The 27090-nt window shown below is 49.8% G+C and overlaps 1 protein-coding gene across 5 annotated transcripts in view; it reads right to left on the bottom strand.

Annotated features, from left to right (window-relative positions):
• LOC137347077 (mitogen-activated protein kinase kinase kinase 5-like) overlaps nt 1-27090 on the bottom strand; it is a 296319-nt gene that overhangs the window by 112202 nt on the left and 157027 nt on the right. For all 5 annotated transcript variants that reach the window (XM_068011119.1, XM_068011121.1, XM_068011120.1 and 2 more), the window contains 3 exons: nt 3040-3145; nt 2688-2845; nt 1753-1921 (listed from right to left, as the gene is read on the bottom strand). In XM_068011119.1, the coding sequence (XP_067867220.1) occupies nt 1753-1921; nt 2688-2845; nt 3040-3145 (433 nt within the window). The remainder of the gene's footprint in view (nt 1-1752; nt 1922-2687; nt 2846-3039; nt 3146-27090) is intronic.

Raw genomic sequence — 27090 nt, 5'->3', positions numbered from 1 at the left:
TAAAGGGGGACAAAGAGAGAGGGAGGACAGAGAGGGGGAGCAGAGAGAGAAGGAGAGAGAGTGATCAAGATCACCCCGACAGAATAACATCTATCCTGAATATTGTGCATCACTACAAGTGTGTGGACAAACATTGACTACTTGTGCAAGCAAAAAAATGCGAGGTATCTCTCTAAATCAGTGTCCAACATAGTGACCAGAAAGTAAGTCAATAAATTAGTCTTCTCATCTAAAGCTCCTCCTCAAAAGTGCACCTTTGTTGTTGTTTTGATTAATACTAAGATAAATTTTAATGCCTTTGGCTTTCTAAAATTGTCTCATCGGCCCCCCATGTAAGACAAAAATTGTAATGTGGTCCCCCTCGCGAAAAGGTTGGACAACCCTGGTCTAGATGATGTGTTCAAGTCTCCAGAATGGATCTTGGGACCCACAATCTTCTGACTCAGAGAGGGAGAGCCCTACAGTGTAGGTCTGTGTGTGTGAATGAATTCTCTCCCTCTTCTGTGTTGCGTAGGCTTTAATCAATCCCCTGATTTATTCCGTCTCCAGCAAATGTAGTGTCTGCTACCTTGTAGCAGATGCACTGTGTTAGTGTAAATGAGTAGCACCAACAGGCAGTGTATCCTGTAGGATGGATAGCAGGGAATACCATTTCCAGGCTTGAAGGCTGACCGACAGCTGTGACCTTTCCTGTGTTGGCCAAGGTTGATTTGTTCCTGGTTAACTGAGGAGGGTACAGACCTGGGTCAGTGCAGAAATATCACGCAAAATCAGCCAGCAGAACACAACATACCCCTCTGTCTCCAGACACTTGCTGCTGACACTGTATTTTAGCCACTGTTAATGAAATGCCAGGAGTACAACTCCTGCTTGAACAGGCATATCACAAAATGAAATAACTAAGAATTCTACAGCCATCACTACATGCAGGGAATCTTCAGAATAGGGAGTAGAGAATCATCAATGTCAGAAAAGCTGGGTGCAAAGCTAGCCTGTACTTACAGTAAAAGCTCCCTCATCCATGCCAGCCATCTCCTGTAATCCCGTGGTAATCTCCAAAATCAGCTTTATCCAGCATCAGTGGAAATTCAAACTCTGTGTCACTTTCACTAACATCTCATTCAGTCCCATTCCTCTACAATCCATTTTCCTGTATCCCATTTAGTCCTCTTCACTTCACTTCCCTTTCCTACTCAGTCCCATTTCTTTTATCTGATTCAGTTTGCTTCTCCTCCATTCTATTTCCATTCAGTTCCATTCCTCAGATCCCATTCTCATTCAATCCCATTCCGGTGCATGCAGCACCCTTTCAGTCTCAGTTATGGCTATTCCTTTCCCACTCAGTCCTATTTCTCACCTTCCATTTCTGTATGTTTCCTCTCCATTTTATTCCCAAGTAGCTCGATACCCTGTTTCCCATTCTTGTTCAGTCCCAATGCTCCACCTTGGTTCCAATTCCCATCCCTTCAATTTCTATCCAGTGTGTAGCTGTGCTTTCCTTTTCATTCAAGCTGATCCACCTCCATTCCATTCACTCGACTCCTCTTTCCCATTTATCCCTATTCCCCTGCTTCCCATTCCAATTCTGTCACATTCCCTTACTTCCCATTCAGTCCAATTCCTCTGCCTCCCTTTTAATGTAGTTCCTCTTGTTTCCTGTTCCCACTCAGTCCTATTCCCATCTATCTCATTCATCTCCATTTCTAATGCTCCCAGTCGTATTCTCATTCCCATTCCTGGTCGTTCCTGTACCTGGCTTTGGAGAGGATTTTATTTTCTTCCGGCTCAGGAATGGGTCCTTGAGGAGCTCCCCGGCTGTGGCTCGTTTGTCAGGATTGGGCTCAAAGCCACGCAGAAGGAAGGCTTTTGCCTTGAGGGACATGGACTCTGGGATCTCCGGGTGGATTTTAAACATTCCCACCTGCAGACAAACAAACAGGGAGTCAAATACAAAGTAGGAAATGGTGCACTAGTGAAAATAGAGGCATGAAATAGGGCAGAAGAGCTCAAACTATTACACTATCAATCGGAGTCATTAAGCCACTATATTTGACAATATCGCTTCACAATCATGTGCTGTGAATGGTAGAAATGGTAGCATTGTGCACCATTGTCCCACCTAGTCATTAACACCTGCCAGTGCTACTTCAGAGTGCACACACAGGGTCCGTGCAGGAGTACGTAGGAGGTCTTCACCTTGTTGTTCCATAATTCATCCAGATACTGGAGCCATGACTGCACTAGGTGAGAAATCTTGTCTGAAAACCAACATTCTGGTTAGTCGCCTCCAGGATTGATGTATTTTAAACTGGATTAAAAAAGTAATTGTCCTGGGTGTAATTTGCCATTAAAGGCATCAACCTCCCTCCCTGCCACTTGTTTCTCCTTTCTCTCCCAAAATAGCTGACACCAAATAGGGTACAGACATATAGGCACCCCATTCAAATCACCCTTTCCTGTGAATGCCTGGAGAGTAAGCTTTACTGGAATATTCATCCATGGGAGGATGTCACAGCCAGGGCAAATTCTGCCCTCACAAGATGCACGCACCATATAGCCAGGGTCATAGGGAGTGAGGCCTTTGTTGATATTTCCCCAGAGATCCAAACCTTGCCCTTTTGCTCACCTCTGCTCTATACAATCAGCCCTACAGCAACCACAAACATGCACACAGTCAGTTTTGTTACCTTAAACATAGCAGCCTGGGGCTCCCCCAGTTCGAAGAAGGGTGGTTTTCCTGTGGCCATTTCAATGACGGTACAGGCCAGCGACCAGATATCTGCGGGCATCCCATAACCTCTTGGCCCTTTGTCAATGATCTCAGGGGCCATGTACTGAAGGGTTCCTAGGGTATGAAGAACACAGAAAAACTGACAGAGACCAATCCTGCTGACACCGACATCAACACTGAACCCCAACGAACACCAACTCTGTCGACACCGACCAACCCCAATACTGAACCCCAACTAACACTGGCCCCACCAACACCAAGGCTGACAGTCACTCTCTGCCTCTCTACCTTACCACCCAGTCACACACCTGTGAATGTTTCTGTACAAGGATTGATTCCTGCAAGCCTCTTTGATGTCCCAAAGTCTGAGATTTTCAGCACTCCACTGTATGTGTTTATCAACACGTTGTCTCCCTTTGAAGATAGACAACATTACTTTAGTAAAAAACAAAGGTAAAATTGTAGTCTTGCACTGCTGTTAGTGATGACACATGTGAGAATGAGGTGCTGAACACCACAAGTGAGAGCTGATCAAATACTGCTCACCAAACTGGCAGCTTCCCCCACCATTAAGTTATCGTAAACCTCCCCATCCACACTGCAGCCCATTCCCTCAAACACTGTGTGGATCAATCACCTATAGGTTAAAAAAATACCAATGTGCATGGCAATGTGACACCTGATCAACATTTGCTGTCCTCACTGTAGAACATCCAGCACTGTGAACATCAGGTAAAGTCTACTTAGCAGGACCTAGCTGAAAATTGGGGTCGCACCTGGAAGGAGTGTTTTGAACTCTGGGCAGCAGTGAGGGAGGTGCTGAAAGGGCATGTGTTGCATCTCCTGCAGGGCAGGAAGGGGCTGGGCAAGGGTGTCTGGAACAGAAGGTGGGGGCTGATGAAAGAGTGAACCAACGGATCACACAGGGAACCGTCTCCCCAGAAATCAGAGAGTTGAAGGTGTTAATCAACGGTGAGATCGCACAGTGCGTGGTGGGTCAGGTGGAAGATGAAGATGTGAATGCGGAGGCTGGTGGGGTGGACGGTGAAGAGAAGGTGAATGGGAGAGCCCTAGTCAAGGGTGTGAGTGAAGAGGGAGGGGACAGAGGAAATGGGAGGGAGCAGCAGCAAAGGATCGGTCAGACCTTTGTTATTCGCATATTCCTTCATCTCTTTAATGCGCCCTTGGACATGACTGTAGTGACCTTTGACACAGAATCATAAAAACTGCAGAAGAGGCCATTCAGCCCATCATGCCAGCACTAGCTCTTCGAAAGAGTAGTCATGCTTCATCCCTCATCCTCACATTTGGCCATAACCTTGTAAGGTCCTCACCCTCACACACCTGACCATGTCTCTCTCGAAATTATTTATGGAAGCAGATTCCACCACATTTTCAGGTAGAGTGTTCCAGATCCCAACAACTCTCTGAATGAAAAACATTTCCCCTCATCTCCCCTTTAAATCCTTTGCCAATGATTTTGAATCTATGGCCTTTGGTTATTGACCCATCCAACATTCTCCGTTTTTGTTTTCTGGATGTTGTGGGCAATCGAATACACTGTCTTCCTCCCTGTATCTGATTTCAGAGACCACCCTCTCCCTGTGTTTGATTTCAGTGACCACCCTCTCCCGGTGTTTGATTTCAGTGACCACCCTCTCCCGGTGTTTGATTTCAGTGACCACCCTCTCCCTGTATCTGATTTCAGAGACCACCCTCTCCCTGTGTCTGATTTCAGAGACCACCCTCTCCCTGTGTTTGATTTCAGTGACCACCCTCTCCCGGTGTTTGATTTCAGTGACCACCCTCTCCCTGTGTCCGATTTCAGTGACCTCCCTCTCCCTGCGTCCGATTTCAAAGACCACCCTCTCCCTGTATCTGATTTCAGAGACCACCCTCTCCATGTATCTGATTTCAGAGACCACCCTCTCCCTGTATCTGATTTCAGAGACCCCGCTCTCCCTGTATCTGATTTCAGAGACCAACCTCTCCCTGTGTCTGATTTCAATTACTACCCTCTCCCTGTATCTGATTTCAGTGACCACCCTCTCCCTGTGTCTGATTTCAGTGACCTCCCCCTCCCTGCGTCCGATTTCAAAGACCACCCTCTCCCCGTATCTGATTTCAGAGACCACCCTTTCCATGTATCTGATTTCAGAGACCACCCTCTCCCTGTGTCTGATTTCAGAGACCACGCTCTCCCTGTGTCTGATTTCAGAGACCAACCTCTCCCTGTGTCTGATTTCAATTACTACCCTCTCCCTGTATCTGATTTCAGTGACCACCCTCTCCCTGCATCTGATTTCAGAGACCACCCTCTCCCTGTGCCAGATTTCAATGACTACCTCTCCCTGTATCTGATTTCAGAGACCACCCTCTCCCTGTGTCTGATTTCAACGACTACCCTCTCCCTGTATCTGATTTCAGAGACCACCCTCTCCCTGTGTCTGATTTCAGAGATCCCCTCTCCCTGTGTCTGATTTCAGTGAGCACGCTCTCCCTGTATCTGATTTCAGAGACCATCCTCTCCCTGTGTCTGATTTCAATGACTACCCTCTCCCTGTATCTGATTTCAGAGACCACCCTCTCCCTGTGTCTGATTTCAATGACTACCCTCGCCCTGTATCTGATTTCAGAGACCACCCTCTCCCTGTATCTGATTTCAATGACTACCCTCTCCCTGTATCTGATTTCAGAGACCACACTCTCCCTGTATCTGATTTCAGAGACCACCCTCTCCCTGTATCTGATTTCAGAGACCACCTTCTCCCTGTATCTGATTTCAGAGACCACCCTCTCCCTGTGTCTGATTTCAATGACTACCCTCTCCCTGTATCTGATTTCAGAGACCACCCGCTCCCTGTGTCTGATTTCAATGACTACCCTCTCCCTGTATCTGATTTCAGAAACCACCCTCTCCCTGTGTCTGATTTCAGTGACCTCCCTCTCCCTGTATCTGATTTCAGAGACCACGCTCTCCCTGTATCTGATTTCAGAGACCACCCTCTCCCTGTGTCTGATTTCAATGACTACCCTCTCCCTGTATCTGATTTCAGAGACCACCCTCTCCCTGTGTTCAATTTCAATGACTACCCTCTCCCTGTATCTGATTTCAGAGACCACACTCTCCCTGTATCTGATTTCAGAGACCACACTCTCCCTGTATCTGATTTCAGAGACCACCTTCTCCCTGCATCTGATTTCAGAGACCACCCTCTCCCTGTATCTGATTTCAGAGACCACCCTCTCCCTGTATCTGATTTCAGAGACCACCCTCTCCCTGTGTCTGATTTCAATGACTACCCGCTCCCTGTATCTGATATCAGAGACCACCCTCTCCCTGTGTCTGATTTCAGAGACCACCCTCTCCCTGTATCTGATTTCAGAGACCACCCTCTCCCTGTATCTGATTTCAGAGACCACCTCTCCCTGTATCTGATTTCAGAGACCACCCTCTCCCTGTATCTGATTTCAGAGCCCACACTCTCCCTGTATCTGATTTCAGAAACCACCCTCTCCCTGTATCTGATTTCAGAGACCACCGTCTCCCTGTGTTTGATTTCAGTGACCACCCTCTCCATGTGTTTGATTTCAGTGACCACCCTCTCCCTGTGCCTGATTTCAGTGACCACCCTCTCCGTGTCCGATTTCAGTGACCTCCCTCTCGCTGCGTCCGATTTCAGTGACCACCCTCTCCCTGTAACCTATTTCAGAGACCACCCTCTCCCTGTGTCTGATTTCAGTGACCACCCTCTCCCTGTATCTGATTTCAGTGACCAACCTCTCCCTGTGTCTGATTTCAGTGACCACCCTCTCCCTGTATCTGATTTCAGAGACCACCCTCTCCCTGTATCTGATTTCAGAGACCACACTCTCCCTGTATCTGATTTCAGAGACCACCCTCTCCCTGTATCTGATTTCAGAGACCACCCTCTCCCTGTATCTGATTTCAGAGACCACCCTCTCCCTGTGTCTGATTTCAATGACTACCCTCTCCCTGTATCTGATTTCAGAGACCACCCTCTCCCTGTATCTGATTTCAGACACCACCCTCTCCCTGTGTCTGATTTCAGAGACCACCTTCTCCCTGTGTCTGATTTCAGAGACCACCCTCTCCCTGTATCTGATTTCAGAGACCACGCTCTCCCTGTATCTGATTTCAGAGACCACCCTCTCCCTGTGTCTGATTTCAGAGACCACCTTCTCCCTGTATCTGATTTCAGAGACCACCCTCTCCCTGTATCTGATTTCAGAGACCACCCTCTCCCTGTGTCTGATTTCAATGACTACCCGCTCCCTGTATCTGATATCAGAGACCACCCTCTCCCTGTGTCTGATTTCAGAGACCACCCTCTCCCTGTATCTGATTTCAGAGACCACCCTCTCCCTGTGTCTGATTTCAATGACTACCCTCTCCCTGTATCTGATTTCAGAGACCACCTCTCCCTGTATCTGATTTCAGAGACCACCCTCTCCCTGTATCTGATTTCAGAGCCCACACTCTCCCTGTATCTGATTTCAGAAACCACCCTCTCCCTGTATCTGATTTCAGAGACCACCGTCTCCCTGTGTTTGATTTCAGTGACCACCCTCTCCATGTGTTAAATTTCAGTGACCACCCTCTCCCTGTGCCTGATTTCAGTGACCACCCTCTCCGTGTCCGATTTCAGTGACCTCCCTCTCGCTGCGTCCGATTTCAGTGACCACCCTCTCCCTGTAACCTATTTCAGAGACCACCCTCTCCCTGTGTCTGATTTCAGTGACCACCCTCTCCCTGTATCTGATTTCAGTGACCAACCTCTCCCTGTGTCTGATTTCAGTGACCACCCTCTCCCTGTGTCTGATTTCAGTGACCACCCTCTCCCTGTGTCTGATTTCAGAGACCACCCTCTCCCTGTATCTGATTTCAGAGACCACCCTCTCCCTTTATCTGATGTCAGAGACCAGCCTCTCCCTGTATCTGATTTCAGTGACCACCCTCTCCCTGTATCTGATTTCAGAGACCACCCTCTCCCTGTGCCTGATTTCAATGACTGCCCTCTCCCTGTATCTGATTTCAGAGACCACCCTCGCCCTGTGTCTGATTTCAACGACTACCCTCTCCCTGTATCTGATTTCAGAGACCACCCTCTCCCTGTGTCTGATTTCAATGACTACCCTCTCCCTGTATCTGATTTCAGAGACCACCCTCTCCCTGTATCTGATTTCAGAGACCACCCTCTCCCTGTATCTGATTTCAGAGACCACGCTCTCCCTGTATCTGATTTCAGAGACCACCCTCTCCCTGTGTCTGATTTCAGAGACCACCTTCTCCCTGTATCTGATTTCAGAGACCACCCTCTCCCTGTATCTGATTTCAGAGACCACCCTCTCCCTGTGTCTGATTTCAATGACTACCCTCTCCCTGTATCTGATTTCAGAGACCACCCTCTCCCTGTGCCAGATTTCAATGACTACCTCTCCCTGTATCTGATTTCAGAGACCACCCTCTCCCTGTGTCTGATTTCAACGACTACCCTCTCCCTGTATCTGATTTCAGTGACCACCCTCTCCCTGTGTCTGATTTCAGAGATCCCCTCTCCCTGTGTCTGATTTCAGTGACCACGCTCTCCCTGTATCTGATTTCAGAGACCATCCTCTCCCTGTGTCTGATTTCAATGACTGCCCTCTCCCTGTATCTGATTTCAGAGACCACCCTCTCCCTGTGTCTGATTTCAGAGACCACGCTCTCCCTGTATCTGATTTCAGAGACCACCCTCTCCCTGTGTCTGATTTCAGAGACCACCTTCTCACTGTATCTGATTTCAGAGACCACCCTCTCCCTGTATCTGATTTCAGAGACCACCCTCTCCCTGTGTCTGATTTCAATGACTACCCTCTCCCTGTATCTGATTTCAGAGACCACACTCTCCCTGTATCTGATTTCAGAGACCACCTTCTCCCTGTGTCTGATTTCAATGACTACCCTCTCCCTGTATCTGATTTCAGAGACCACCCTCTCCCTGTATCTGATTTCAGACACCACCCTCTCCCTGTGTCTGATTTCAGAGACCACCTTCTCCCTGTGTCTGATTTCAGAGACCACCCTCTCCCTGTATCTGATTTCAGAGACCACGCTCTCCCTGTATCTGATTTCAGAGACCACCCTCTCCCTGTGTCTGATTTCAGAGACCACCTTCTCCCTGTATCCGATTTCAGAGACCACCCTCTCCCTGTATCTGATTTCAGAGACCACCCTCTCCCTGTGTCTGATTTCAATGACTACCCGCTCCCTGTATCTGATATCAGAGACCACCCTCTCCCTGTGTCTGATTTCAGAGACCACCCTCTCCCTGTATCTGATTTCAGAGACCACCCTCTCCCTGTATCTGATTTCAGAGACCACCTCTCCCTGTATCTGATTTCAGAGACCACCCTCTCCCTGTATCTGATTTCAGAGCCCACACTCTCCCTGTATCTGATTTCAGAAACCACCCTCTCCCTGTATCTGATTTCAGAGACCACCGTCTCCCTGTGTTTGATTTCAGTGACCACCCTCTCCATGTGTTTGATTTCAGTGACCACCCTCTCCCTGTGCCTGATTTCAGTGACCACCCTCTCCGTGTCCGATTTCAGTGACCTCCCTCTCACTGCGTCCGATTTCAGTGACCACCCTCTCCCTGTAACCTATTTCAGAGACCACCCTCTCCCTGTGTCTGATTTCAGTGACCACCCTCTCCCTGTATCTGATTTCAGTGACCAACCTCTCCCTGTGTCTGATTTCAGTGACCACCCTCTCCCTGTATCTGATTTCAGAGACCACCCTCTCCCTGTGTTCGATTTCAATGACTACCCTCTCCCTGTATCTGATTTCAGAGACCACACTCTCCCTGTATCTGATTTCAGAGACCACACTCTCCCTGTATCTGATTTCAGAGACCACCCTCTCCCTGTATCTGATTTCAGAGACCACCCTCTCCCTGTGTCTGATTTCAATGACTACCCTCTCCCTGTATCTGATTTCAGAGACCACCCTCTCCCTGTATCTGATTTCAGACACCACCCTCTCCCTGTGTCTGATTTCAGAGACCACCTTCTCCCTGTGTCTGATTTCAGAGACCACCCTCTCCCTGTATCTGATTTCAGAGACCACGCTCTCCCTGTATCTGATTTCAGAGACAACCCTCTCCCTGTGTCTGATTTCAGAGACCACCTTCTCCCTGTATCTGATTTCAGAGACCACCCTCTCCCTGTATCTGATTTCAGAGACCACCCTCTCCCTGTGTCTGATTTCAATGACTACCCGCTCCCTGTATCTGATATCAGAGACCACCCTCTCCCTGTGTCTGATTTCAGAGACCACCCTCTCCCTGTATCTGATTTCAGAGACCACCCTCTCCCTGTGTCTGATTTCAATGACTACCCTCTCCCTGTATCTGATTTCAGAGACCACCTCTCCCTGTATCTGATTTCAGAGACCACCCTCTCCCTGTATCTGATTTCAGAGCCCACACTCTCCCTGTATCTGATTTCAGAAACCACCCTCTCCCTGTATCTGATTTCAGAGACCACCGTCTCCCTGTGTTTGATTTCAGTGACCACCCTCTCCATGTGTTAAATTTCAGTGACCACCCTCTCCCTGTGCCTGATTTCAGTGACCACCCTCTCCGTGTCCGATTTCAGTGACCTCCCTCTCGCTGCGTCCGATTTCAGTGACCACCCTCTCCCTGTAACCTATTTCAGAGACCACCCTCTCCCTGTGTCTGATTTCAGTGACCACCCTCTCCCTGTATCTGATTTCAGTGACCAACCTCTCCCTGTGTCTGATTTCAGTGACCACCCTCTCCCTGTGTCTGATTTCAGTGACCACCCTCTCCCTGTGTCTGATTTCAGAGACCACCCTCTCCCTGTATCTGATTTCAGAGACCACCCTCTCCCTTTATCTGATGTCAGAGACCAGCCTCTCCCTGTATCTGATTTCAGTGACCACCCTCTCCCTGTATCTGATTTCAGAGACCACCCTCTCCCTGTGCCTGATTTCAATGACTGCCCTCTCCCTGTATCTGATTTCAGAGACCACCCTCGCCCTGTGTCTGATTTCAACGACTACCCTCTCCCTGTATCTGATTTCAGAGACCACCCTCTCCCTGTGTCTGATTTCAATGACTACCCTCTCCCTGTATCTGATTTCAGAGACCACCCTCTCCCTGTATCTGATTTCAGAGACCACCCTCTCCCTGTATCTGATTTCAGAGACCACGCTCTCCCTGTATCTGATTTCAGAGACCACCCTCTCCCTGTGTCTGATTTCAGAGACCACCTTCTCCCTGTATCTGATTTCAGAGACCACCCTCTCCCTGTATCTGATTTCAGAGACCACCCTCTCCCTGTGTCTGATTTCAATGACTACCCTCTCCCTGTATCTGATTTCAGAGACCACCCTCTCCCTGTGTCTGACCTCAATGACTACCCTCTCCCTGTATCTGATTTCAGAGACCACCCTCTCCCTGTATCTGATTTCAGAGACCACCCTCTCCCTGTATCTGATTTCAGAGCCCACACTCTCCCTGTATCTGATTTCAGAGACCACCCTCTCCCTGTATCTGATTTCAGAGACCACCCTCTCCCTCTATTTGATTTCAGGGACCTCCCTCTTCCTGTATCTGATTTAAGAGACCACCCTCTCCCTGTGTCTGATTTCAATGACTACCCTCTCCCTGTGTCTGATTTCAGAGACCACCCTCTCCCTGTGTCTGATTTCAGAGACCACCATCTCCCTGTGTCTGGTTTCAATGACTACCCTCTCCCTGTATCTCATTTCCGAGACCACGCTCTCCCTGTATCTGATTTCAGAGACCACCCTCTCCCTGTGTCTGATTTCAATGACTCCCCTCTCCCTGTATCTGAGTTCAGAGACCACCCTCTCCCTGTGCTTGATTTCAGAGACCACCCCCCCGTGTCTGATTTCAGAGACCACCCTCTCCCTGTATCTGATTTCAGAGACCACCCTCTCCCTGTGTCTGATTTCAGAGACCACCCTAACCCGGTGTCTGATTTCAGTGACCACGCTCTCCCTGTGTCTAATTTCAGAGACCACCCTCTCCCTGTGTCTGATTTCAGAGACCGCCCTCTCCCTGTGTCTGATTTCAGAGACCACCCTCTCCCTGTATCTGATATCAGAAAACACCCTCTCCCTGTATCTGATTTCAGAGACCGCCCTCTCCCTGTATCTGATTTCAGAGACCACCCTCTCCCTGTATCTGATTTCAGAGACCACCCTCTCCCTGCGTCCGATTTCAGTGACCGCCCTCTCCCTGTGTCTGATTTCAGAGACCACCCTCTCCCTGTGTCTGATTTCAGAGACCACCCTCGCCCTGTGTCTGATTTCAGAAACCACCCTATCCCTGTGTCTGATTTCACACACCACCCTCTCCCTGTGTCTGACTTCAGAGACCACCCTCTCCCTGTATCTGATTTCAGAGACCACCGTCTCCATTTGTCTGATTTCAGAGACCACCCTCTCCCTGTGTCTGATTTCAGAGACCACCCTCTCCCTGTGTTTGATTTCAGTGACCACCCTCTCCCTGTATCTGATTTCAGAGACCTCCCACTCCCTGCGTCCGATTTCAGTGACCACCCTCTCCCTGTATCTGATTTCAGAGACCACCCTCTCCCTGTATCTGATTTCAGAGACCACCTCTCCCTGTATCTGATTTCAGAGACGACCCTCTCCCTGTATCTGATTTCAGAGCCCACACTCTCCCTGTATCTGATTTCAGAAACCACCCTCTCCCTGTATCTGATTTCAGAGACCACCGTCTCCCTGTGTTTGATTTCAGTGACCACCCTCTCCATGTGTTTGATTTCAGTGACCACCCTCTCCCTGTGCCTGATTTCAGTGACCACCCTCTCCGTGTCCGATTTCAGTGACCTCCCTCTCGCTGCGTCCGATTTCAGTGACCACCCTCTCCCTGTAACCTATTTCAGAGACCACCCTCTCCCTGTGTCTGATTTCAGTGACCACCCTCTCCCTGTATCTGATTTCAGTGACCAACCTCTCCCTGTGTCTGATTTCAGTGACCACCCTCTCCCTGTATCTGATTTCAGAGACCACCCTCTCCCTGTGTTCGATTTCAATGACTACCCTCTCCCTGTATCTGATTTCAGAGACCACACTCTCCCTGTATCTGATTTCAGAGACCACACTCTCCCTGTATCTGATTTCAGAGACCACCTTCTCCCTGTATCTGATTTCAGAGACCACCCTCTCCCTGTATCTGATTTCAGAGACCACCCTCTCCCTGTATCTGATTTCAGAGACCACCCTCTCCCTGTGTCTGATTTCAATGACTACCCTCTCCCTGTATCTGATTTCAGAGACCACCCTCTCCCTGTATCTGATTTCAGACACCACCCTCTCCCTGTGTCTGATTTCAGAGACCACCTTCTCCCTGTGTCTGATTTCAGAGACCACCCTCTCCCTGTATCTGATTTCAGAGACCACGCTCTCCCTGTATCTGATTTCAGAGACCACCCTCTCCCTGTGTCTGATTTCAGAGACCACCTTCTCCCTGTATCTGATTTCAGAGACCACCCTCTCCCTGTATCTGATTTCAGAGACCACCCTCTCCCTGTGTCTGATTTCAATGACTACCCGCTCCCTGTATCTGATATCAGAGACCACCCTCTCCCTGTGTCTGATTTCAGAGACCACCCTCTCCCTGTATCTGATTTCAGAGACCACCTTCTCCCTGTATCTGATTTCAGAGACCACCCAGTCCCTGTGTCTGATTTCAGTGACCACCCTCTCCCTGTATCTGATTTCAATGACTACCCTCTCCCTGTATCTGATTTCAGAGACCACCCTCTCCCTGTATCTGATTTCAGAGACCACCTTCTCCCTGTATCTGATTTCAGAGACCACCCAGTCCCTGTATCTGATTTCAGAGACCACCCTCTCCCTGTATCTGATTTCAATGACTACCCTCTCCCTGTATCTGATTTCAGAGACCACCCTCTCCCTGTATCTGATTTCAGAGACCACCTTCTCGCTGTATCTGATTTCAGAGACCACCCAGTCCCTGTATCTGATTTCAGAGACCACCCTCTCCCTGTATCTGATTTCAGAGACCACCTTCTCCCTGTATCTGATTTCAGAGACCACCCAGTCCCTGTGTCTGATTTCAGAGACCACCCTCTCCCTGTATCTGATTTCAATGACTACCCTCTCCCTGTATCTGATTTCAGAGACCACCCTCTCCCTGTATCTGATTTCAGAGACCACCCTCTCCCTGTATCTGATTTCAGAGACCACCCAGTCCCTGTGTCTGATTTCAGTGACCACGCTCTCCCTGTATCTGATTTCAGAGACCACCCTCTCCCTGTGTCTGATTTCAATGACTACCCTCTCCCTGTATCTGATTTCAGAGACCACCCTCTCCCTGTGTCTGATTTCAATGACTACCCTCTCCCTGTATCTGATTTCAGAAACCACCCTCTCCCTGTGTCTGATTTCAGTGACCTCCCTCTCCCTGTATCTGATTTCAGAGACCACGCTCTCCCTGTATCTGATTTCAGAGACCACCCTCTCCCTGTGTCTGATTTCAATGACTACCCTCTCCCTGTATCTGATTTCAGAGACCACCCTCTCCCTGTGTTCGATTTCAATGACTACCCTCTCCCTGTATCTGATTTCAGAGACCACACTCTCCCTGTATCTGATTTCAGAGACCACACTCTCCCTGTATCTGATTTCAGAGACCACCTTCTCCCTGTATCTGATTTCAGAGACCACCCTCTCCCTGTATCTGATTTCAGAGACCACCCTCTCCCTGTATCTGATTTCAGAGACCACCCTCTCCCTGTGTCTGATTTCAATGACTACCCTCTCCCTGTATCTGATTTCAGAGACCACCCTCTCCCTGTATCTGATTTCAGACACCACCCTCTCCCTGTGTCTGATTTCAGAGACCACCTTCTCCCTGTGTCTGATTTCAGAGACCACCCTCTCCCTGTATCTGATTTCAGAGACCACGCTCTCCCTGTATCTGATTTCAGAGACCACCCTCTCCCTGTGTCTGATTTCAGAGACCACCTTCTCCCTGTATCTGATTTCAGAGACCACCCTCTCCCTGTATCTGATTTCAGAGACCACCCTCTCCCTGTGTCTGATTTCAATGACTACCCGCTCCCTGTATCTGATATCAGAGACCACCCTCTCCCTGTGTCTGATTTCAGAGACCACCCTCTCCCTGTATCTGATTTCAGAGACCACCCTCTCCCTGTATCTGATTTCAGAGACCACCTCTCCCTGTATCTGATTTCAGAGACCACCCTCTCCCTGTATCTGATTTCAGAGCCCACACTCTCCCTGTATCTGATTTCAGAAACCACCCTCTCCCTGTATCTGATTTCAGAGACCACCGTCTCCCTGTGTTTGATTTCAGTGACCAAACTCTCCATGTGTTTGATTTCAGTGACCACCCTCTCCCTGTGCCTGATTTCAGTGACCACCCTCTCCGTGTCCGATTTCAGTGACCTCCCTCTCGCTGCGTCCGATTTCAGTGACCACCCTCTCCCTGTAACCTATTTCAGAGACCACCCTCTCCCTGTGTCTGATTTCAGTGACCACCCTCTCCCTGTATCTGATTTCAGTGACCAACCTCTCCCTGTGTCTGATTTCAGTGACCACCCTCTCCCTGTATCTGATTTCAGAGACCACCCTCTCCCTGTGTTCGATTTCAATGACTACCCTCTCACTGTATCTGATTTCAGAGACCACACTCTCCCTGTATCTGATTTCAGAGACCACACTCTCCCTGTATCTGATTTCAGAGACCACCTTCTCCCTGTATCTGATTTCAGAGACCACCCTCTCCCTGTATCTGATTTCAGAGACCACCCTCTCCCTGTATCTGATTTCAGAGACCACCCTCTCCCTGTGTCTGATTTCAATGACTACCCTCTCCCTGTATCTGATTTCAGAGACCACCCTCTCCCTGTATCTGATTTCAGACACCACCCTCTCCCTGTGTCTGATTTCAGAGACCACCTTCTCCCTGTGTCTGATTTCAGAGACCACCCTCTCCCTGTATCTGATTTCAGAGACCACGCTCTCCCTGTATCTGATTTCAGAGACCACCCTCTCCCTGTGTCTGATTTCAGAGACCACCTTCTCCCTGTATCTGATTTCAGAGACCACCCTCTCCCTGTATCTGATTTCAGAGACCACCCTCTCCCTGTGTCTGATTTCAATGACTACCCGCTCCCTGTATCTGATATCAGAGACCACCCTCTCCCTGTGTCTGATTTCAGAGACCACCCTCTCCCTGTATCTGATATCAGAGACCACCCTCTCCCTGTATCTGATATCAGAGACCACCCTCTCCCTGTGTCTGATTTCAGAGACCACCCTCTCCCTGTATCTGATTTCAGAGACCACCCTCTCCCTGTATCTGATTTCAGAGCCCACACTCTCCCTGTATCTGATTTCAGAAACCACCCTCTCCCTGTATCTGATTTCAGAGACCACCGTCTCCCTGTGTTTGATTTCAGTGACCACCCTCTCCATGTATTTGATTTCAGTGACCACCCTCTCCCTGTGCCTGATTTCAGTGACCACCCTCTCCCTGTAACCTATTTCAGAGACCACCCTCTCCCTGTGTCTGATTTCAGTGACCACCCTCTCCCTGTATCTGATTTCAGTGACCAACCTCTCCCTGTGTCTGATTTCAGTGACCACCCTCTCCCTGTGTCTGATTTCAGTGACCACCCTCTCCCTGTGTCTGATTTCAGAGACCACCCTCTCCCTGTATCTGATTTCAGAGACCACCCTCTCCCTTTATCTGATGTCAGAGACCAGCCTCTCCCTGTATCTGATTTCAGTGACCACCCTCTCCCTGTATCTGATTTCAGAGACCACCCTCTCCCTGTGCCTGATTTCAATGACTGCCCTCTCCCTGTATCTGATTTCAGAGACCACCCTCGCCCTGTGTCTGATTTCAACGACTACCCTCTCCCTGTATCTGATTTCAGAGACCACCCTCTCCCTGTGTCTGATTTCAATGACTACCCTCTCCCTGTATCTGATTTCAGAGACCACCCTCTCCCTGTATCTGATTTCAGAGACCACCCTCTCCCTGTATCTGATTTCAGAGACCACGCTCTCCCTGTATCTGATTTCAGAGACCACCCTCTCCCTGTGTCTGATTTCAGAGACCACCTTCTCCCTGTATCTGATTTCAGAGACCACCCTCTCCCTGTATCTGATTTCAGAGACCACCCTCTCCCTGTGTCTGATTTCAATGACTACCCTCTCCCTGTATCTGATTTCAGAGACCACCCTCTCCCTGTGTCTGACCTCAATGACTACCCTCTCCCTGTATCTGATTTCAGAGACCACCCTCTCCCTGTATCTGATTTCAGAGACCACCCTCTCCCTGTATCTGATTTCAGAGCCCACACTCTCCCTGTATCTGATTTCAGAGACCACCCTCTCCCTGTATCTGATTTCAGAGACCACCCTCTCCCTCTATTTGATTTCAGGGACCTCCCTCTTCCTGTATCTGATTTAAGAGACCACCCTCTCCCTGTGTCTGATTTCAATGACTACCCTCTCCCTGTGTCTGATTTCAGAGACCACCCTCTCCCTGTGTCTGATTTCAGAGACCACCATCTCCCTGTGTCTGGTTTCAATGACTACCCTCTCCCTGTATCTCATTTCCGAGACCACGCTCTCCCTGTATCTGATTTCAGAGACCACCCTCTCCCTGTGTCTGATTTCAATGACTCCCCTCTCCCTGTATCTGAGTTCAGAGACCACCCTCTCCCTGTGCTTGATTTCAGAGACCACCCCCCCGTGTCTGATTTCAGAGACCACCCTCTCCCTGTATCTGATTTCAGAGACCACCCTCTCCCTGTGTCTGATTTCAGAGACCACCCTAACCCGGTGTCTGATTTCAGTGACCACGCTCTCCCTGTGTCTAATTTCAGAGACCACCCTCTCCCTGTGTCTGATTTCAGAGACCGCCCTCTCCCTGTGTCTGATTTCAGAGACCACCCTCTCCCTGTATCTGATATCAGAAAACACCCTCTCCCTGTATCTGATTTCAGAGACCGCCCTCTCCCTGTATCTGATTTCAGAGACCACCCTCTCCCTGTATCTGATTTCAGAGACCACCCTCTCCCTGCGTCCGATTTCAGTGACCGCCCTCTCCCTGTGTCTGATTTCAGAGACCACCCTCTCCCTGTGTCTGATTTCAGAGACCACCCTCGCCCTGTGTCTGATTTCAGAAACCACCCTATCCCTGTGTCTGATTTCACACACCACCCTCTCCCTGTGTCTGACTTCAGAGACCACCCTCTCCCTGTATCTGATTTCAGAGACCACCGTCTCCATTTGTCTGATTTCAGAGACCACCCTCTCCCTGTGTCTGATTTCAGAGACCACCCTCTCCCTGTGTTTGATTTCAGTGACCACCCTCTCCCTGTATCTGATTTCAGAGACCTCCCACTCCCTGCGTCCGATTTCAGTGACCACCCTCTCCCTGTATCTGATTTCAGAGACCACCCTCTCCCTGTATCTGATTTCAGAGACCACCTCTCCCTGTATCTGATTTCAGAGACGACCCTCTCCCTGTATCTGATTTCAGAGCCCACACTCTCCCTGTATCTGATTTCAGAAACCACCCTCTCCCTGTATCTGATTTCAGAGACCACCGTCTCCCTGTGTTTGATTTCAGTGACCACCCTCTCCATGTGTTTGATTTCAGTGACCACCCTCTCCCTGTGCCTGATTTCAGTGACCACCCTCTCCGTGTCCGATTTCAGTGACCTCCCTCTCGCTGCGTCCGATTTCAGTGACCACCCTCTCCCTGTAACCTATTTCAGAGACCACCCTCTCCCTGTGTCTGATTTCAGTGACCACCCTCTCCCTGTATCTGATTTCAGTGACCAACCTCTCCCTGTGTCTGATTTCAGTGACCACCCTCTCCCTGTATCTGATTTCAGAGACCACCCTCTCCCTGTGTTCGATTTCAATGACTACCCTCTCCCTGTATCTGATTTCAGAGACCACACTCTCCCTGTATCTGATTTCAGAGACCACACTCTCCCTGTATCTGATTTCAGAGACCACCTTCTCCCTGTATCTGATTTCAGAGACCACCCTCTCCCTGTATCTGATTTCAGAGACCACCCTCTCCCTGTATCTGATTTCAGAGACCACCCTCTCCCTGTGTCTGATTTCAATGACTACCCTCTCCCTGTATCTGATTTCAGAGACCACCCTCTCCCTGTATCTGATTTCAGACACCACCCTCTCCCTGTGTCTGATTTCAGAGACCACCTTCTCCCTGTGTCTGATTTCAGAGACCACCCTCTCCCTGTATCTGATTTCAGAGACCACGCTCTCCCTGTATCTGATTTCAGAGACCACCCTCTCCCTGTGTCTGATTTCAGAGACCACCTTCTCCCTGTATCTGATTTCAGAGACCACCCTCTCCCTGTATCTGATTTCAGAGACCACCCTCTCCCTGTGTCTGATTTCAATGACTACCCGCTCCCTGTATCTGATATCAGAGACCACCCTCTCCCTGTGTCTGATTTCAGAGACCACCCTCTCCCTGTATCTGATTTCAGAGACCACCTTCTCCCTGTATCTGATTTCAGAGACCACCCAGTCCCTGTGTCTGATTTCAGTGACCACCCTCTCCCTGTATCTGATTTCAATGACTACCCTCTCCCTGTATCTGATTTCAGAGACCACCCTCTCCCTGTATCTGATTTCAGAGACCACCTTCTCCCTGTATCTGATTTCAGAGACCACCCAGTCCCTGTATCTGATTTCAGAGACCACCCTCTCCCTGTATCTGATTTCAATGACTACCCTCTCCCTGTATCTGATTTCAGAGACCACCCTCTCCCTGTATCTGATTTCAGAGACCACCTTCTCGCTGTATCTGATTTCAGAGACCACCCAGTCCCTGTATCTGATTTCAGAGACCACCCTCTCCCTGTATCTGATTTCAGAGACCACCTTCTCCCTGTATCTGATTTCAGAGACCACCCAGTCCCTGTGTCTGATTTCAGAGACCACCCTCTCCCTGTATCTGATTTCAATGACTACCCTCTCCCTGTATCTGATTTCAGAGACCACCCTCTCCCTGTATCTGATTTCAGAGACCACCCTCTCCCTGTATCTGATTTCAGAGACCACCCAGTCCCTGTGTCTGATTTCAGTGACCACGCTCTCCCTGTATCTGATTTCAGAGACCACCCTCTCCCTGTGTCTGATTTCAATGACTACCCTCTCCCTGTATCTGATTTCAGAGACCACCCTCTCCCTGTGTCTGATTTCAATGACTACCCTCTCCCTGTATCTGATTTCAGAAACCACCCTCTCCCTGTGTCTGATTTCAGTGACCTCCCTCTCCCTGTATCTGATTTCAGAGACCACGCTCTCCCTGTATCTGATTTCAGAGACCACCCTCTCCCTGTGTCTGATTTCAATGACTACCCTCTCCCTGTATCTGATTTCAGAGACCACCCTCTCCCTGTGTTCGATTTCAATGACTACCCTCTCCCTGTATCTGATTTCAGAGACCACACTCTCCCTGTATCTGATTTCAGAGACCACACTCTCCCTGTATCTGATTTCAGAGACCACCTTCTCCCTGTATCTGATTTCAGAGACCACCCTCTCCCTGTATCTGATTTCAGAGACCACCCTCTCCCTGTATCTGATTTCAGAGACCACCCTCTCCCTGTGTCTGATTTCAATGACTACCCTCTCCCTGTATCTGATTTCAGAGACCACCCTCTCCCTGTATCTGATTTCAGACACCACCCTCTCCCTGTGTCTGATTTCAGAGACCACCTTCTCCCTGTGTCTGATTTCAGAGACCACCCTCTCCCTGTATCTGATTTCAGAGACCACGCTCTCCCTGTATCTGATTTCAGAGACCACCCTCTCCCTGTGTCTGATTTCAGAGACCACCTTCTCCCTGTATCTGATTTCAGAGACCACCCTCTCCCTGTATCTGATTTCAGAGACCACCCTCTCCCTGTGTCTGATTTCAATGACTACCCGCTCCCTGTATCTGATATCAGAGACCACCCTCTCCCTGTGTCTGATTTCAGAGACCACCCTCTCCCTGTATCTGATTTCAGAGACCACCCTCTCCCTGTATCTGATTTCAGAGACCACCTCTCCCTGTATCTGATTTCAGAGACCACCCTCTCCCTGTATCTGATTTCAGAGCCCACACTCTCCCTGTATCTGATTTCAGAAACCACCCTCTCCCTGTATCTGATTTCAGAGACCACCGTCTCCCTGTGTTTGATTTCAGTGACCAAACTCTCCATGTGTTTGATTTCAGTGACCACCCTCTCCCTGTGCCTGATTTCAGTGACCACCCTCTCCGTGTCCGATTTCAGTGACCTCCCTCTCGCTGCGTCCGATTTCAGTGACCACCCTCTCCCTGTAACCTATTTCAGAGACCACCCTCTCCCTGTGTCTGATTTCAGTGACCACCCTCTCCCTGTATCTGATTTCAGTGACCAACCTCTCCCTGTGTCTGATTTCAGTGACCACCCTCTCCCTGTATCTGATTTCAGAGACCACCCTCTCCCTGTGTTCGATTTCAATGACTACCCTCTCACTGTATCTGATTTCAGAGACCACACTCTCCCTGTATCTGATTTCAGAGACCACACTCTCCCTGTATCTGATTTCAGAGACCACCTTCTCCCTGTATCTGATTTCAGAGACCACCCTCTCCCTGTATCTGATTTCAGAGACCACCCTCTCCCTGTATCTGATTTCAGAGACCACCCTCTCCCTGTGTCTGATTTCAATGACTACCCTCTCCCTGTATCTGATTTCAGAGACCACCCTCTCCCTGTATCTGATTTCAGACACCACCCTCTCCCTGTGTCTGATTTCAGAGACCACCTTCTCCCTGTGTCTGATTTCAGAGACCACCCTCTCCCTGTATCTGATTTCAGAGACCACGCTCTCCCTGTATCTGATTTCAGAGACCACCCTCTCCCTGTGTCTGATTTCAGAGACCACCTTCTCCCTGTATCTGATTTCAGAGACCACCCTCTCCCTGTATCTGATTTCAGAGACCACCCTCTCCCTGTGTCTGATTTCAATGACTACCCGCTCCCTGTATCTGATATCAGAGACCACCCTCTCCCTGTGTCTGATTTCAGAGACCACCCTCTCCCTGTATCTGATATCAGAGACCACCCTCTCCCTGTATCTGATATCAGAGACCACCCTCTCCCTGTGTCTGATTTCAGAGACCACCCTCTCCCTGTATCTGATTTCAGAGACCACCCTCTCCCTGTATCTGATTTCAGAGCCCACACTCTCCCTGTATCTGATTTCAGAAACCACCCTCTCCCTGTATCTGATTTCAGAGACCACCGTCTCCCTGTGTTTGATTTCAGTGACCACCCTCTCCATGTATTTGATTTCAGTGACCACCCTCTCCCTGTGCCTGATTTCAGTGACCACCCTCTCCGTGTCCGATTTCAGTGACCTCCCTCTCGCTGCGTCCGACTTCAGTGACCACCCTCTCCCTGTAACCTATTTCAGAGACCACCCTCTCCCTGTGTCTGATTTCAGTGACCACCCTCTCCCTGTATCTGATTTCAGTGACCAACCTCTCCCTGTGTCTGATTTCAGTGACCACCCTCTCCCTGTGTCTGATTTCAGTGACCACCCTCTCCCTGTGTCTGATTTCAGAGACCACCCTCTCCCTGTATCTGATTTCAGAGACCACCCTCTCCCTTTATCTGATGTCAGAGACCAGCCTCTCCCTGTATCTGATTTCAGTGACCACCCTCTCCCTGTATCTGATTTCAGAGACCACCCTCTCCCTGTGCCTGATTTCAATGACTGCCCTCTCCCTGTATCTGATTTCAGAGACCACCCTCGCCCTGTGTCTGATTTCAACGACTACCCTCTCCCTGTATCTGATTTCAGAGACCACCCTCTCCCTGTGTCTGATTTCAATGACTACCCTCTCCCTGTATCTGATTTCAGAGACCACCCTCTCCCTGTATCTGATTTCAGAGACCACGCTCTCCCTGTATCTGATTTCAGAGACCACCCTCTCCCTGTGTCTGATTTCAGAGACCACCTTCTCCCTGTATCTGATTTCAGAGACCACCCTCTCCCTGTATCTGATTTCAGAGACCACCCTCTCCCTGTGTCTGATTTCAATGACTACCCTCTCCCTGTATCTGATTTCAGAGACCACCCTCTCCCTGTGTCTGATTTCAGAGACCACCCTCTCCCTGTGTCTGATTTCAATGACTACCCTCTCCCTGTATCTGATTTCAGAGACCACCCTCTCCCTGTGTCTGACCTCAATGACTACCCTCTCCCTGTATCTGATTTCAGAGACCACCCTCTCCCTGTATCTGATTTCAGAGACCACCCTCTCCCTGTATCTGATTTCAGAGCCCACACTCTCCCTGTGTCTGATTTCAGAGACCACCCTCTCCCTGTATCTGATTTCAGAGACCACCCTCTCCCTCTATTTGATTTCAGGGACCACCCTCTTCCTGTATCTGATTTCAGAGACCACCCTCTCCCTGTGTCTGATTTCAATGACTACCCTCTCCCTGTGTCTGATTTCAGAGACCACCCTCTCCCTGTATCTCATTTCAGAGACCACACTCTCCCTGTATCTGATTTCAGAGACCACCCTCTCCCTGTGTCTGATTTCAATGACTCCCCTCTCCCTGTATCTGAGTTCAGAGACCACCCTCTCCCTGTGCTTGATTTCAGAGACCACCCCCCCGTGTCTGATTTCAGAGACCACCCTCTCCCTGTGTCTGATTTCAGAGACCACCCTCTCCCTGTGTCTGATTTCACAGACCACCCTAACCCGGTGTCTGATTTCAGTGACCACGCTCTCCCTGTGTCTAATTTCAGAGACCACCCTCTCCCTGTGTCTGATTTCAGAGACCGCCCTCTCCCTGTGTCTGATTTCAGAGACCACCCTCTACCTGTATCTGATATCAGAAAACACCCTCTCCCTGTATCTGATTTCAGAGACCGCCCTCTCCCTGTATCTGATTTCAGAGACCACCCTCTCCCTGTATCTGATTTCAGAGACCACTCTCTCCCTGCGTCCGATTTCAGTGACCGCCCTCTCCCTGTGTCTGATTTCAGAGACCACCCTCTCCCTGTGTCTGATTTCAGAGACCACCCTCGCCCTGTGTCTGATTTCAGAGACCACCCTCTCCCTGTGTCTGATTTCAGACACCACCCTCTCTCTGTGTCTGACTTCAGAGACCACCCTCTCCCTGTATCTGATTTCAGAGACCACCCTCTCCATTTGTCTGATTTCAGAGACCACCCTCTCCCTGTGTCTGATTTCAGAGACCACCCTCTCCCTGTGTTTGATTTCAGTGACCACCCTCTCCCTGTATCTGATTTCAGAGACCTCCCTCTCCCTGATTCCGATTTCAGTGACCACCCTCTCCCTGTGTCTGATTTCAGAGACCACCCTCTCCCTGTGTCCGATTTCAGTGACCTCCCTCTCCCTGCGTCCGATTTCAGTGACCACCCTCTCCCTGTATCTGATTTCAGAGACCACCCTCTCCCTGTGCTTGATTTCAGAGACCACCCCCTCCCTGTGTCTGATTTCAGAGACCACCCTATCCCTGTGTCTGATTTCCGAGACCACCCTCTTCCTGTGTCTGATTTCAGAGACCACCCTCTCCCTGTGTCTGATTTCAGTGACCACCCTCTCCCTGTGTCTGATTTCAGAGACCACCGTCTCCCTGTGTCTGGTTTCAGTGACCACCCTCTCCCTGTGTCTGATTTCAGAGACCACCCTCTCCCTGTGTCTGATTTCAGAGACCACCCACTCCCTGTATCTGATTTCAGAGACCGCCCTCTCCCTGTATCTGATTTCAGAGACCACCCTCTCCCTGTATCTGATTTCAGAGACCACCCTCTCCCTGCGTCCGATTTCAGTGACCGCCCTCTCCCTGTATCTAATTTCAGAGACCACACTCTCCCTGTATCTGATTTCAGAGACCACCCTCTCCCTGTGTCTGATTTCAGAGACCACCCTCTCCCTGTGTCTGATTTCAGAGACCACCCTCTCCCTGTATCTGATTTCAGACACCACCCTCTCCCTGTATCTGATTTCAGAGACCACCCTCTCCCTGTGTCTGATTTCAGAGACCACCCTCTCCCTGTGTCTGATTTCAGAGACCACCCTCTCCCTGTATCTGATTTCAGAGACCACCGTCTCCCTGTGTCTGGTTTCAGTGACCACCCTCTCCCTGTGTCTGATTTCAGAGACCACCCTCTCCCTGTGTCTGATTTCAGAGACCACCCTCTCCCTGTATCTGATTTCAGAGACCGCCCTCTCCCTGTATCTGATTTCAGAGACCACCCTCTCCCTGTATCTGATTTCAGAGACCACCCTCTCCCTGCGTCCGATTTCAGTGACCGCCCTCTCCCTGTATCTAATTTCAGAGACCACACTCTCCCTGTATCTGATTTCAGAGACCACCCTCTCCCTGTGTCTGATTTCAGAGACCACCCTCTCCCTGTGTCTGATTTCAGAGACCACCCTCTCCCTGTGTTGGATTTGAGTGACCACCCTCTCCCTGTGTCTGATTTCAGACACCACCCTCTCCCTGTATCTGATTTCAGAGACCACCCTCTCCCTGTGTCTGATTTCAGAGACCACCCTCTCCCTGTGTCTGATTTCAGAGACCACCCTCTCCCTGTATCTGATTTCAGACACCACCCTCTCCCTGTGTCTGATTTCAGAGACCACCCTCTCCCTGTATCTGATTTCAGAGACCACCCTCTCCATTTGTCAGATTTCAGAGACCACCCTCTCACTGTGTTTGATTTCAGTGACCACCCTCCCCTGTGTCTGATTTCAGAGACCACCCTCTCCCTGTGTCTGATTTCAGTGACCACCCTCTCCCTGTGTCCGATTTCAGTGACCTCCCTCTCCCTGCGTCCGATTTCAGTGACCACCCTCTCCCTGTATCTGATTTCAGAGACCACCCTCTCCCTGTGTCTGATTTCAGAGACCACCCTCTCCCTGTACCTGATGTCAGAGACCAGCCTCTCACTGTATCTGATTTCAGTGACCACCCTCTCCCTGTATCTGATTTCAGAGACCACCCTCTCCCTGTACCTGATGTCAGAGACCAGCCTCTCACTGTATCTGATTTCAGTGACCACCCTCTCCCTGTATCTGATTTCAGAGACCACCCTCTCCCTGTGTCTGATTTCAATGACTACCCTCTCCCTGTATCTGATTTCAGAGACCACCCTCACCCTGTGTCTGATTTCAATGACTACCCTCTCCCTGTATCTGATTTCAGAGAACACCCTCTCCCTGTATCTGATTTCAGAGACCACCCTCTCCCTGTGTCCGATTTCAGAGACCACCTAGTCCCTGTGTCTGATTTCAGAGACCACCCTCTCCCTGTATCTGATTTCAGAGACCACGCTCTCCCTGTATCTGATTTCAGAGACCACCCTCTCCCTGTGTCTGATTTCAATGACTACCCTCTCCCTGTATCTGATTTCAGAGACCACCCTCTCCCTGTGTCTGATTTCAATGACTACCCTCTCCCTGTATCTGATTTCAGAGACCACCTTCTCCCTGTCTCTGATTTCAGAGACCACCCTCTCCCTGTGTCTGATTTCAGGGACCACCCACTCCCTGTATCTGATTTCAGAGACCACCCTCTCCCTGTGTCTGATTTCAGAGACCACCTTCTCCCTGTATCTGATTTCAGAGACCACCCTCTCCCTGTATCTGATTTCAGAGACCACCCTCTCCCTGTGTCTGATTTCAATGACTACCCTCTCCCTGTATCTGATTTCAGAGACCACCTTCTCCCTGTATCTGATTTCAGAGACCACCCTCTCCCTGTGTCTGATTTCAGTGACCACGCTCTCCCTGTATCTGATTTCAGAGACGACCCTCTCCCTGTGTCTGATTTCAATGACTACCCTCTCCCTGTATCTGATTTCAGAGACCACCCTCTCCCTGTATCTGATTTCAGAGACCACCCTCTCCCTGTGTCTGATTTCAGAGACCACCTTCTCCCTGTATCTGATTTCAGAGACCACCCTCTCCCTGTATCTGATTTCAGAGACCACGCTCTCCCTGTATCTGATTTCAGAGACCACCCTCTCCCTGTGTCTGATTTCAGAGACCACCTTCTCCCTGTATCTGATTTCAGAGACCACCCTCTCCCTGTATCTGATATCAGAGACCACCCTCTCCCTGTGTCTGATTTCAATGACTACCCTCTCCCTGTATCTGATTTCAGAGACCACCCTCTCCCTGTGTCTGATTTCAGAGACCACCCTC

This window comes from Heterodontus francisci, chromosome 31, assembly GCF_036365525.1.
Source record: "Heterodontus francisci isolate sHetFra1 chromosome 31, sHetFra1.hap1, whole genome shotgun sequence".
NCBI lineage: Eukaryota > Metazoa > Chordata > Chondrichthyes > Heterodontiformes > Heterodontidae > Heterodontus > Heterodontus francisci.
The sequence above is the reverse complement of the archived record's forward strand: the minus strand, read 5'-3'. Positions and strand labels throughout refer to the sequence as shown.